This window comes from Corythoichthys intestinalis, chromosome 5, assembly GCF_030265065.1.
Source record: "Corythoichthys intestinalis isolate RoL2023-P3 chromosome 5, ASM3026506v1, whole genome shotgun sequence".
NCBI lineage: Eukaryota > Metazoa > Chordata > Actinopteri > Syngnathiformes > Syngnathidae > Corythoichthys > Corythoichthys intestinalis.
The window spans coordinates 39,960,592-39,974,309 of NC_080399.1; the positions used below are offsets into that span (position 1 = coordinate 39,960,592).

Here is a 13,718-nt window from a genome sequence, read left to right on the forward strand (position 1 = left end):
GACTTAGCCACTGAGACAATGCTTGTGTTTGTGCAACGACTGGCTCTCTGAGTTTGCTCTCGCTTGGCGACCACTGATGCATGCATGGTTGAAGAGAGAGGAAAGTGGACAGCTTGATCCAGGCGTGGGATGCATCGACATAGGTAAGGGCCCTCTTCTTTTGGCTATAATGGAAGGAATGGTAGTTTATGAGATTTTCTTGTCACACTATGCAAAAAATGTACTGGGGGTCTTAGGGTTTGAGGCTGTCTCAGGGTGAGGCTGCCCTCTCAGACTGTGTGAATGAAGCTGGGCTAAAAGAAAGTTGCACAGAAAGAGGCTCAGGGTAAAGCATGTGCAGAATGTAGCTGGGCTTCAGCAATAAAAACAAATGTATTTTAGAAAATTGCAATAATTACATGAGTATATGCTATGATGTGGGACAGGCAAGTGCCATCTAATCATTGTTTGAGAATAGTTCATTGTGTTGGAAGAGAAAAGCTATAACAAATCTTATTGGTGGTAAAAATAAAGGCTGAGTGGATGTGGAGATTAAGTCAGATTAATTATAGTGATGAGGGGGGAAGAAGTTGGACGGAGATGGAAGCAAAAAGTGATCAAAACAAAACAAAATAGATCTGTAAGAGTTGTAACAACTTTTATTCCCAAAAACCTTTTCTTAATGAATAATGACTAGATAAAACAAAACATTAGAATTTAGAATGATCAACAATTTGATTAGAATTTTGACCTCATGTAATCACATTTCATGTCTTTTTCATTCTAGGCAGCCACGGAGAGTTTGCCGTGTGGTGTGAGGTTGGGCAAAACGCACGGGGGCTGGCCTTGAAAATACCAACCCAACATTGCTGGGTTTTGCCAGAGCTGAGGGACAAAAAAGGCATCCACGCCTGCAGAACCGCTAGGAGGAAAAAGAGGAGTCCAACTGGTGACACAATCAAAGACCCAGTGATCTGCATTAGTATAGTGAGCTGACCATTTGGAGTTCAGTAGCAAATTTTGGACGAGAAGGACAGAGGGAGGAGGAGGCAGTAGGTGGTGGACAACGAAAGGAGCTGGGGCCGTAGAGCCCAAACACGAACAAGATGACGGAGAAAAAAATAAGGTAATCTTTGTTTAGTCAAACATTCCCATCTGCTGTTATTCCAGTAGCCTGCCAGACAATTATGGAATAAATGCGTTTGACAGTTGAGATCTATTTAACTCTAATCCTCTAAATAGGGCTCTCTTTTGTCTTTTGGGTTTCCTTCTAGCATTTTCATCCTCTAATATTTGAAGTCAACCAGTGAGGCAGCCGCAGTTCTTGTACAGTCTGAATAGATAGTGACAGAGTCATTCTTTCTTGCTTGTTTTGACAGTTGTGTGTAATTGTTTGAATGCACGCATGTGTACAATGTGTCTACATGTTGATCCCCTTGCAGTCTCCCTGCTAAGCTGATTAATGGGGGCGTGGCGGGCCTGGTTGGTGTGACATGTGTATTTCCTATTGATCTGGCCAAAACACGCCTACAGAACCAGCAGGGTGCCCAAGTATACAAAGGAATGTGAGTATTGCTTTCTGAGCAAAGTAAAAAAAAAAAAACATTCATTTTTTTTCTCCCTCCCAACATCTAACGTGCATAAAGGTACTTCATTACATTGTATAATTGAGTGGATGAACAAATCATACAAACAACAATTGCAGAGTCACATGAATAGCAAAGAATCTCTGAAAGAGAAGTTACATAGCTAAAGTGACACAACCCATGTGTTTTTTTAAGTGCTTAAGAAGTTAAATGGAAAGTCAGGATCATCATTAAAAAAAAAAAAAAAACTATAACAGCAAGCTGGTTTAGTGCTTATGTAACTGGGCTAACTGATCATAAACATTCAAAAGATGAAAACACAAAATTTGCATTGGTGTCCTCATAAGACCCTGAATGTTCATGTGGTGGGCAGAAACACTGCCATGTGATGGGTGTGAATATCCTGTTCTCAGAAGCACAAGATCCAGACTGCGGTTTTCCACTATGACTCACAGATGGAAAAGTACCACAACCAGAAATACTTTCCCCCCTCAAGAACTAAAAATGAAGCCAGATTGAGTGCTTTTTTTTAACTGTCCATTCAGTGTAGTCGATTATTTCAGGTTTATATTTAAGCAAGATGTTGCTACAGTGGTGTACAGTGAAGTCATCTTAAAAAAAATTAAAAAAAAAAAAAAAAAAAAAGTTACATGATATTGGTTTATGCTCCTGAGTCGATTTCATTTCAGAGTAATTAATACTCTGAAGTAATAACATAAAATTTAATGATTAATGAAGCAGCAAATAAAATTTTATGAATGTATTAATTGCAAGCAATGTTGAAAACAAACACACCAAAAGTGAACAAAACCTTAAAACTGTGGTAGGTGAAGTGTTAGAAGATTTACACAACTATGACTTGACTATTTGTCTTCAAAACTGTATTGACTTACCAGCCACTGCAGTGTACAAACTAAGGCAATATTATTTCTGTTTTGTCATGTCAGGTGGGATTGTCTGGCTAAGACAGTACGCTCAGAAGGCTATTTTGGATGCTACAGAGGTATTCTTTGCAGTTATAATTTGTGTGAAAAATAAATATTCAGCAGTGACTTTAAGCTTAACGCACTCAAACATAGTTATTTTTCCTGCAAACACTCCTATTGTTGACATTAATATGCATGGTAGCAGCCATAAGCTGATGTGCTGGTTCAATTTATTTGCGTGGCTGAGAGGAAAGTGTTTGTCACTCAATAGCTTGTTTGCCTCCTCCAGGTGCAGCAGTCAACCTCACGCTTGTCACTCCGGAAAAAGCCATCAAACTGGCAGCTAACGATGCCTTCAGACAAAAGCTCTCCAGAGATGGGTGAACTTCCACAACAACCGTTTAAATGTTAACTTTGCTAAACGGCTCTATAAAATTATTAATTCATGATTTTGAAATGTATTTCCATTACAATTATAAAGATGTTATTGCTCTTTAATTTTGTTAGGTTTTAGCTAAAATGTGTGTGATAAGCATTTATAAAATACAGCCATTTAATGCAGTACCTCTTTTAAAACTCAATTACTACCATTGACAGCTATGGAAGGGAACTATCGATGCTAACTGGCGAAGCTGGCAATGAAAGTGTGTAGATATAATTTCATATTGAATTTCTTTAGAGCACATAAAATGACGTAATTTTCCTAAAATGATTCCCATTTGTATGTTACGTCTAATTTTGTAAAGTGATGTTAAGCACTAAGTTCATTTAACAGCTAGTCATAGGGAAACAAACCCCAGATATTTGGTGACTAAGATAATAAACACCAATAATACAACAATTTCTTCAATCTTTTTGTTCTTTTTTTGTCAATAGCCATTTGCCCCTCTGGGGGGAAGTTCTGGCTGGATGTGGCGCAGGAACATGCCAGGTAGTGGTTACTACTCCAATGGAAATGCTCAAAATCCAACTCCAAGATGCAGGGAGGCTGGGTAAGACAATCAGTGCAATTATCTAACATTGAATACAAACTCATCGGTAAAACTTTTTGTCAAACAATTACCAGTAGTTGACTTACTGAAATAAAGATGCAGCATTTCGTACATATCATTTCTGATTAGCTGCCCAGAGGAAAGTCCCGACTGCAGCTCAGGCCACCACTCCTGGTCCAGCTCCATCATTAGTGGCACCGCAGCCGTCCCGAACCAGTCCTCCCACGAGAACGTCTGCCACCAGCATCACAGTGGAGCTGCTGAGGACCCGAGGCCTTGCTGGTCTGTACAGGGGAGCAGGAGCAACCTTAATGAGGTTAAAAACACACTCACAAGATACCAGTACTCTACATGACATACTTAGTTAATTTGGGCATAGCAGAACTTTTAAACAATTACAACCCCCGGCAAAAAATTATGCCAATCACCAGTCTCGGAGGATGCTCATGCACTTGTTGGCATGACACAAAACTAAAGTAATTTTGAATGGCAACTATTTGGCTTTAAGAAACACTGAAATTAATTATTTAAAAAAAAAAAAAAGATGCGGTTGTCGGTAAATTACCTTTTAACACCAAGCGAAAGGACAAAATTATGGAATCACTCAATTACTGAGGAAAAAAAATTGGATGCCGAAAATAAAAACTACAACAAAAGAACACTTAACACACCACTAGTACTTTGTAGCACTACCTCTGGCTTTTAGAATACTTAACTCGCAGTCATGGACTTAATGAGTGACAAACAGTACTCTACATCAATCTGGCTCCAAGTTTTTCTGATTGATTTTGCCAGATCAGCTTTGCAGGTTGGAGCCTTGTCAACGACCCCCCCCCCCCCCCCCCCCTGCCCAACCAACTTTCACCACAAATTTGCAATTGGATGGAGATCTAGACTATTTGCAGGCTATGACGCTGACCTTATGTGTCTTTCTTCGAGGAATGCTTTCAGTTTTTTTTGCTTTCTGGCAAGACGCATTGTCATCCTGAAAAGTTATGTTATCATCCTCAAACGCCCTTTCAATTGATGGGATGAGAGAAGTGTCCAAAATATCAACATAAACTTGTGCATTTATTGAAGATGGGATGACGGCCATCTCCCCAGTGCCTTTATCTGACATGTAGCCCCATATCATCAATGACTGCGGAAATTTGCATATTTTCTTCAGGCAGTTGTCTTCATAAATCTCACTGCAATGGCACCAAACAAAAGTTTTCAGTTGTCAGCATAATCACCTTGGCCAATGCTGATTCGCGATTCCTCACTGACTTTCGTCCAGTCAACCACTGTCCACAATTACTTTTCTTTAGCCTATTGTAAACTTTTTTTTTTTTTTTTTTATGTTTAGGTGTTAATGTTGGCTTTCGTTTCGCTATGTAAATCCCATTACCTTGAGGGGATTTCTTACAGTTCAGTCAGAGACAGACTCCCGTTCCCGCCCATTTGTTTTTTTTTTTGTTTTTTTGTGCTTTTTGTGTTTTCAAGACATATTGCTTTGAGTTTTCTGTCTGAATGCTTTGAGGTTTTCCTTCGTCTACCAGTGTGCTTGCCTTTAACGACCGCCTTATGTTGTTTGTACATGATTTTAGAGACAGCTGACTGTGAACAACCAACATCTTTTGCAAGAGTGCGTGATGATTTACAGTCTAAAAGAAGTTTGAAATTTTAAAATTTACAAGGTGTTTCCACAATTTTTTCACCAAAATTAAGTGATTCCATAATTTCTTTCAGCTTGATCTAAAAAAGTAGCTGTTACTGACTACCACGTTTTTTCTTGCTTTTCCTAGTGTTTCTTAAAGCCACAATGTTGCAATTTAAAATGACCTTAGTTTTGTCTCATGTCTGTGATCTGCTTTTTATCTACAAAATTAAACAAGTGCACGAACATCATGAGACTGGTGAGTCCATATTTTTTTGCCACGGATTGCATTCTTTTAGAGCTCATAAGAATGTCGGAATGTACTTGTAATTGTTTTTGCACCCATTCAACACCATCATTACTTTAATTGGATCATTCTGGATTATGTAACCAACATACAGTGTTCGTTGCACAGCATTTCCTGACATTTCTAATCAACACTGATCAATAGATTCCTCCAGCTACGTCTGGCTGTTACACGGGAAAGATCGCTCTGTACTCTTTTGTCAAACTGCTTAAAAATGACTCATCATTTGTTTCGTCACACGGCCTATCATTTTCATCCGAATATATGTTTCAGGGATGTCCCTTTCTCAATGATCTACTTCCCCTTGTTTGCCAACCTCAACGCACTGGGAAGAGAAAAACATAGAAGTCCAGGTGACGTACAAGCACGAGCCCCTTTCTGGCAGTCCTTTGTTGCGGGATGTGCAGCAGGCTCAGTTGCAGCTGTGGCTGTCACACCCCTGGATGGTAAGTGGAGAATACAGTGGTTGTCCTTTTAGATAGATCCAACATAAAAATGTCAGGATTTCACATTAAAGAATGATATAGCATAAAGTTGGAATATAGCCACAGAGGTTTTATCATCCCTATCAGAATTAAATGTAAATATACAGTATGTGGTGTGGACTCTGCATAGGTCTGTTGTGATTAAGAAAAAGCTCTCCATGTACTGGCCGATCTACGTTCCTACCCTCATTTATGGTGTCGTGACTCAATAAACAAGATCCTGAGTACAAATGGCCGAAATTAGTTCGCCCTGCAGGGTGTCTGAGCGCTCCATAAAAGATGGGGTGAGAAGCTTGGTCATCTGGGAGGGCCTCCAAGTAGAGCGTAGCGATAGAGGTCCTCGAGCATCAGTCTAGGATCCTCCTGGATGACTCACTGGTGGTGTTCCGGGCACGTACCACTGGGGCGAGGCCTTGGGGTCGACCCGGGACACGCGGCAGAGAGTATGTTACCTGGCTGGCCAGCTGAAACTACTGGCCTTGCGACCCGACCTCAGATAAGCAGGAGAAAATGGATGGATGAACATACAGTTTTGTGCTGGTTAGCACATTCTACCGAGTGCTTGAGTGGATTTTTGCCATGTATTTCTTGTACATATTTCCAAAAGCATGCATGTTAAGACTGAAACTTGCTCGTAGGTTTGAATGTGCGTGAGCGATTGTCTATAAGGGTTTGGGTTTGTGTGTTTGTTGGGTGTGTCCTGTGACTGACCGCTTACAAGGTCAAACGTCCATCAAAATGTGGCATTATTATCGCTAAAAGATTTTTGTACAGTTCTTGCAAAGAATTACATTATCTTGTGAAGGGTGCATCTTGTTGTTACTGTTTGGAATATCAGAACTGTATCCTGGAGAGCTCTTAAAAAAGTTCTCTGGTTCCAGCTCTCCATTTAATATCGCACTAACATGGCATTTATACTGCAGTGCGTACATGTTACATGGGCACGATGTATTTAATTTTTGCCTTTCCAGGGTCTATACTGAAGTGCGTTATTACGTTTCGTATATTTTAAACCTTCCTACCCAGAAAAGGTTAGGGATCATTTTTGGCTTTTAGGTATGAGTTCAGGTCAGGATGACCTGAAATACACTATCTGTTCAGCAGTTCAAGTTCATCCTGAGATTTAATCTGAAGGAGAATATACTTAGCTATTTCAGTAGTTTTTAGAAGAGTAGTAGTTGACACACTGTGTTTGATTTTGGCACCCTTACAGTGATAAAAACTCGACTGCAGACTTTGCAAAAAGGTGACGGGGAGGACTCCTACAGAGGAATTATTGACTGCACACGGTAAATATTTTACAATCAGGCATTCACCCTTTAATCTATTGTAAAGTCTGATTGATGTTATGTATTTTTCTAGGCGCATAATGAAGCGAGAGGGACCATCAGCATTCCTCAAGGGGGCAGCATGCCGAGCACTGGTGATTGCGCCCCTTTTTGGCATTGCTCAAGGTGTCTACTTCCTTGGGGTTGGAGAGGCGGTGCTAGGTTTGGTGGCATAAAATCAATACGCACATTTCATTTGGCCGAGTCATTCTGCCGTACATGCATGAAGTGGCTGGCGGTTTACAGATCCATATTATCTGGATTCTCAACATGGGTCCATTTGGTCAAACAGGGTCCTGCCCCATTGTGTTTGAGTTTACATCTGGAGCTATTGTTAAAATAAAGTTGCTGAATGTTGTTTGGGCTGTTAACCATTTTTTTGGTTGTTAAGTAAAAGACCTTCTCGCTCAATCTTCCATCATACAGATTAAAAGATTGGCTCTTCTTTTAGCAAACCTGTTATGCCTTTCTCTCACTCTATGCGTGAGGTCTGAGTTGTAATCTTGGATTCCCTACTTGGATTGGGAAGTGCTTCCTGTCAGTAGGTCATTTGTTAATCTGATGGTAATGATTTAATCCCTGTATTAGCGTAAAATATACACACACAGTTCACTTCCGGCCTAAATGCTACACACACCTGGGCCACAGTTCTTTAACCTTGCTTCCTTTTCCACAGGTCCAAAAGGTTTAAAACGAACTCATTGGGAACAAAAGCTACTTCTGCCTCACAAAATGGGAAAATGTACGGAAAATCTAAAAAAAGCCTTATTATTGTTGATAGTCAAAAACAAACAAATAGTTATGAACTTTCTGTAATTTGCGCTGTTTAGTGTTTTGGTCCTGTTTCATAAAAAAATGCACTAAAACATTTTTAAAATATATTTTGAATGGAAAGCTGTAGGTATGATAGAAATGCTGAACTTTTCATTATGTTTATTAAACATAGCCTGTGTAAACAATTTGTTTACATGTAAATAAAGATACAGACTTCTGTGTAACACTCATTTGTTACTTTGGCTTTTGAATGGTAAGTGCTCCCTAATAATAATAATATACATGTTTAGTGTATTCCTTTTTAAAAAAAAAAACAAAAACAAAAAACATGTCTTTGCTCTTATACAGTTGTGAACCAACAACACTGTTTACTGTTCTTTAAATCACACACATTTGGCAAATAAAGATGTAATTAAAGACAGTCCTTGGGCGACCTCGAATACAAAAAAAAAAGCACTTCAGTAGGTGCGTGTGCTTGTTGTTTGTAGAATTATACAACACAATGTTGGGAAATCCTATGCCACGTATGTCCATGCTGTGCCCTTCAAATCCGCTGTTAATCTGTAAATTTACGGTTGGGGTTGGCGCCAAATAAGGACACTCTGATTTCAGGCATCATCTGTAAGGAAGACCAGCAAACATGAGACACATCATGAGTCCAACATTAATTTGGGTTTAAATATGTCGAGCATTATAATCAAATGCCCCATTTACCGGTATGTTTTCAGACTTTTGCTCATGAAAAATACAATACTGTTGTCTAGATATTTGTTATTGTGCTTTCTTTCTTTCTTTTTTTTTTTTTTTAAACTTCCTAGCTGAATTGTATTCTTTATTTAATAAAAAAAACAAAACTTAAATAATCTTATTTTAATATAGTAAGGCAAACTTGACTGACACGAAATAAATGTAATAATGTTATGTATAATACTGGTCAATGATATATACGTATATATGTGGAGGTCACTCCTCTGGAAATGTGAGGAGTGCAGTGCCCTCTTCAGTCCATATGCAGTAATATCACTAGTGCGTTTTTTTCCCCTCCCCTTTCTAATACTCAAACACATGAGATTTTCTTTACCTGTTGCGCTAGAAGTTCTAGTCTGTTCTCCAAAGTGTTAGATACTTTTATCTTGCCATTGTCATTATACACCTCCACTCCTCCGCAGCTGTGAAGATAAACATTTGAGCAAAAGAAAGAAAATAAGCATCCAATAAATTACACATTAAAGACTAAGAAATGAAAGACAATAAATGAGAACTGTAACCAAATATTCTTACATGCTCGATGGTAGAAAGTGGTCCATGTCGATTTTGACAACAATATTTTTTTTGACAGCTTCTTTGTAGATGGGGATGTTCCTGTTAACTGCAGCCTATCAACAAACCGCAAAGACATTACGAAGCTTACTAAAAACAGCTTTGATGCAACTTTTGCTAATTCTTTCATTCTTGACCTCACCTGAACCATCTCTGAGTCCTGCTTTCGACAGCGAATGACAACTTTGTCTTCCAGCAGTTGGTAGAAACCCTTACATATTAAAGGCAAAAATAAAAAAGATTCATGTTGAACAAGCACAAGTGTGCTATAGCACACTACAGGCTGAAGGCTGTGACAGAGCTGAAAATGCCCTCTACTGGCTAACTCGTACCCTAAAGCAAGAATACGTTTGCAATTAATTAATCAGCCCGATACAAAAAAATAAAATAAAAAAATAGCTACCAAGTTTCAAGATGATTGATTCACGAATGATGGAGGAGTAGGACTTCAGAGTTAGAGTGCACAAAAAGAAGAAAAACAACAACAAATACTACTTGAGTGACGATTTGAGAGGCTTTCAACCTGAAATATAAAAATGTCAATTGCTTAAACCTATCTGCAGCCATGCACCTACTTTTCAAATGACCAACTCAAGTGATCTACCTATTAGTAAACATGCTATGGTCTGCTAAAATCCTTCACAATAAGAGAGCAGTGGTGTATATATCTTTGTGTAATCAGCATCGTTTCAGCTACACATAAGATGTATCAGTTGGTTTTCCTCTTTGTTTACCTGGAGGATAAGCCCCTCCAGCAGTGTGGAGTACCTGCCAGGGTCCTGAGCAATCGCAGCAAGTTTTTGTCGGGCTTCAATCAACAAATCCTATGATACGTGGGTTAGAAAAAAAGGTTGAAGAAATTCAAAAGAACATTTTGCAATGGAAATGTATTCCAGAAATTGCTTTTCCGTGCGATGTGACAGCATATGTAAATATTTTGAAGAAACAGCATAAAGGCCTACCGTGATCATGTCATCACGGGCCTTCAGCACCTTCAGCCTGGCTTGGTTCATCAAGTTGGACATCTGGCTGTGGGCCGTGTGGAGAAAACATCACAGATTAAACAAGAGCACTCATGGAACAGGATGAGACCTCCACCACTCATCAACGGTGAAATCAATGATTGAGTCTCTAATCCGAAAAAAGTGAGAGATGGTCAAGTTTACCACATATTCAAAATGTCACCAGGAAAAGAAGAAACATTGTGAATATACTGATTAGATATGACAGAAATTTATGATGGTAATGATGTGAAATTGGCAAGCGAGTTGAGATCCACACGAATCCAAGTTTGACATGACAGTTTCTTGATTTTTCTGGAATTGAAAAAATACTTACACAACTCAAACCCACAACGTCGATACAGTACCGTATATCAAAAACTGTAGACAGGAAATTACAGACACACACTAATGAAAACAGCATTGTAATATACAGTGTTTTTTTTTAAACTATAATTGAATGTTGATGATTCTGATATTTTGGTAAAAAAAAAAACTGGTCACCAGTGTACACAGCGTGGTTTCAGTTCGCATTAGGTGAAAATGTAAGTGGAAATGTCTGTGCTGAATCCAGAAACTTTGAACCTCTAATATTTTAATCACTGTCAGATGGGTTAAGCTTCAATTTTATTTCATGTGACACAGAATAGGAGAAGTGATTTAGAAATCGGATGGCTGGCTGGGTACATTAAATGAAGGACACAGTTAAATGCAAACATGCTGAGTTACAAAAATGTAGTTTATTTTCATACTGTATGTGATCCGCCTGAGAGTAATTCTGATTTAGCACGTAAACTGTAAGAAATGTGTGAAATGTAAACTAAATAAGAAGACATCGTGTACTTATGCAGTTCGCTTAATGCGATTGTCACTGACAGATGACAATGTACTCTATTCTAATTTTAACTCACATTTTCTTATGTTGTTCAATCTGTTTTTCCTTCTTTTCATAGTAATCCATTATTTTCACCCTCTGCGTTTGGACCAAACGACCTTTCTCGATGTTGAACTCTTCCTCAGCCTGCAATTAAGTGAGCATGGCAACCCTGTTTGTGAGACATGTCGGCAAAAAGTGAATGTAAAAATGCCATAGAGAGAGGGACACCTACTTTGGCGTCAATTTCCTCCACTTTCTCACTGGCCTCTTGCTCGATGAAGGCCATCATGTGCTTTATCTGTCAACGACAACCATAGTAGAGACGGTCTAAAGAACACTTGGCGAAAAACAGCTTGAATTTAATACTCAGGTCATGCTTGATATTTTCAAAGGTGGAATTATGTCCACATAAATTTTGCTGATGATTCACCTTTACGTTTTAATGTTAAACATTTCGACTATCCCAGGGGAGCCGTCAAAGTTAAATGTATAACCTGCTCCAACTTTAAAAAGTGGATTTGCTATTTAGTGAGCGCTAAATTTAGCAGTTCAGCTATTTAGAAGTTTAATATTTTAACTTCATCTAAGTTTTATGACCGTATTATAAGATTTGATCTGTTTTTAGACATGATCATTGTTACCTGTTTTTGGACGTCTGCATCAGTGAGCGCCATGTTTGTTGATAATAAAATGTTTGTTTACACAAAAGTGGCTAAAAATTTTGACTTCACGACGACAACTAGTGGAATATTGCTGCGAACTTCGTGCTTCCGCTCCAGTCACACAAAGCAGAATTGAAATAAGACTATAAATCGTTTCCGGTGCTCCTTTTCAAAATAAAGCCATGACCCGTCTTCACGTCAAAACAAGATAAACTTCAGCAATACTAACGCCCTCATTTTTAATAAAGACGAAAGTGAAAAATCTGGGAGGAAAATCAATAATGATTTATGAAAAAAATCAGCAATGTTTCATTTATTTATTTTATTTATTTCTAGCAGAGAGTGATGAATTCCACGAGATTTTAGTCTGAAGGCCAAAGTGAAATTCTGCCATTATACTTTCGCTAGCTTGTATATCCCCTGAACGCACGCACACTGCCAGTTCTGACTGTAATGTATTGGGTTCTCTCTTTCGTGCTAAGACTAAGCTGCGGGAGTGTTGTATAGTTCCCCTTCGGCCTCCGTTTGTCAGCACCTGGCTGCCTTTATTCAAGGACGGTAGGTGTGTCCTTCATTGGCTTCATTTCAATCAATGTCAGGCTTGACGTAACTGAAATAGCAGCCGACAACATGTAAGGTTCAGCTAGCAAAATGCTTTTGTTACTGTTGCATGTGTCGTAAAAAATTACTTTCCCCAAGACAATTGTGCATTTTGCCATTTGGGATTATATTTAAAATATACATATCAATTGCCGGTCATTTTAATGTAGTTTTGTTTACTTTTGTTGTTTAACTTCTATTTATCGAATGTAAGTGGCACTTTTTTCCCATTTCTAAAAAATCATGCCAGTGTGTAATCTAGTGACCTAGTCGGTGCCTTTTGCCACATGGGCAGGTCAATGCACTATTAGAAGAAGAACGACAATACATGTGCTTATTATAAGAAACAATTTCTCACGTATGCCTTGATAATTGTTTGATGGTTAAACACCTCGTAGTAATATTAATGCACTCTGCTTCCAATCACTACAGAGTGTAAACTCAACATGTACCTCTGCCTCTTCAGTCTTCAGGTGGGGTGTCCTGCTCCGTCTGTAAGAACCTATGTGCCTAGGAGTGTGACACACCACTGATCCATGGCTACCTCAGGCTCCACCCCTCCTCTTCCTCTCCCCATTGCTGCCACTGTGCCTGAGGATTTCCATTATGAAACCAAGTACATTGTGCTCACCTACCTGGGACGGCTGCCTGCTGGTAGGCGGCATAACGAGCGTACGGCATCTGAAGGTGAGAGGGAACGTGAAAATGCAATCACATTTGGACCTACTATGCAGTTGAAGTGTAAGAGGACATGGTCTTGTTACACATTACACTTCACACATATACAACACAAAAGTGGCACACCTGAAAGAAGCACAAATGCAGTAGTCAGCTGCCTGTTTGTGAGCAAACTCAATTGACCACTTAAGTCATATGTCTTACTTCTTAACCTTACATGAGTTATTGGGAGCCTCTCTTCCCAGCTGATTATTGGCAGGAGGATGGGTACACCCCTAACTGGCAATTGTAGGGCACAAAGAGACAAAATTCGCGCTCAAATTCACACCCACGGACAATTTGGAGTGTTGAAGCTATCATCATGTTTTGGGAATGTGGGAATTTTGGTTGAACAGGCTAAAAGTCAAGCCACTTGATCATAAATATTTTAACGCCAGATATTTTCAGACAGTCCAGAAGATTTTTAGAGGATTAGGACCGATCTTTCAAAGGCCGCAGAATACTGTGTTCTGTATACAGCAAATCTATCAAATAAGAGACAAGGGGAAAAAACTCTGCTGTTTT

The 13,718-nt window shown here is 39.0% G+C and overlaps 3 protein-coding genes across 7 annotated transcripts in view; 2 read left to right on the forward strand and 1 right to left on the reverse strand.

The window, feature by feature from the left end:
- slc25a18 (solute carrier family 25 member 18) lies at positions 1–10,724 on the forward strand. Its single transcript, XM_057836716.1, has 10 exons — positions 1–143; positions 767–1,105; positions 1,422–1,544; positions 2,513–2,568; positions 2,781–2,871; positions 3,368–3,483; positions 3,613–3,799; positions 5,703–5,875; positions 7,128–7,203; positions 7,277–10,724. Exons 2-10 carry the CDS (start codon positions 1,086–1,088, stop codon positions 7,416–7,418), a joined length of 984 nt encoding a protein of 327 aa, XP_057692699.1. The 5' UTR covers positions 1–143; positions 767–1,085; the 3' UTR covers positions 7,419–10,724.
- Positions 8,107–13,054, reverse strand: atp6v1e1a (ATPase H+ transporting V1 subunit E1a). 2 transcript variants are annotated; one of them, XM_057836718.1, is made up of 9 exons: positions 12,929–13,054; positions 11,447–11,512; positions 11,249–11,358; positions 10,299–10,365; positions 10,071–10,160; positions 9,479–9,547; positions 9,298–9,392; positions 9,098–9,185; positions 8,107–8,635 (listed from the first exon to the last, which is right to left on the reverse strand). In XM_057836718.1, the coding sequence occupies exons 2-9, from the start codon at positions 11,501–11,503 to the stop codon at positions 8,573–8,575; spliced, it is 639 nt and encodes a 212-aa protein (XP_057692701.1). In that variant the 5' UTR covers positions 11,504–11,512; positions 12,929–13,054; the 3' UTR covers positions 8,107–8,572. The 2 variants fall into 2 exon arrangements, with proteins under 2 accessions (XP_057692701.1, XP_057692700.1); XM_057836717.1 differs by lacking the exon at positions 12,929–13,054 and adding an exon at positions 11,856–12,003 and having other exon boundaries at positions 8,110–8,635.
- The window catches only part of bcl2l13 (BCL2 like 13), a 22,769-nt gene continuing 21,331 nt past the window's right edge, over positions 12,281–13,718 (forward strand). Inside the window, exons 1-2 of one of the 4 annotated variants that reach the window (XM_057836710.1) lie at positions 12,281–12,438; positions 12,943–13,163. In XM_057836710.1, coding sequence (XP_057692693.1) covers positions 13,013–13,163 — 151 coding nt within the window. In that variant the 5' untranslated portion in view covers positions 12,281–12,438; positions 12,943–13,012. Of the gene's footprint in view, positions 12,509–12,561; positions 12,686–12,942; positions 13,164–13,718 lie in introns of those variants that run through there. The other 3 variants (XM_057836709.1, XM_057836711.1, XM_057836712.1) reach the window with 3 other exon arrangements.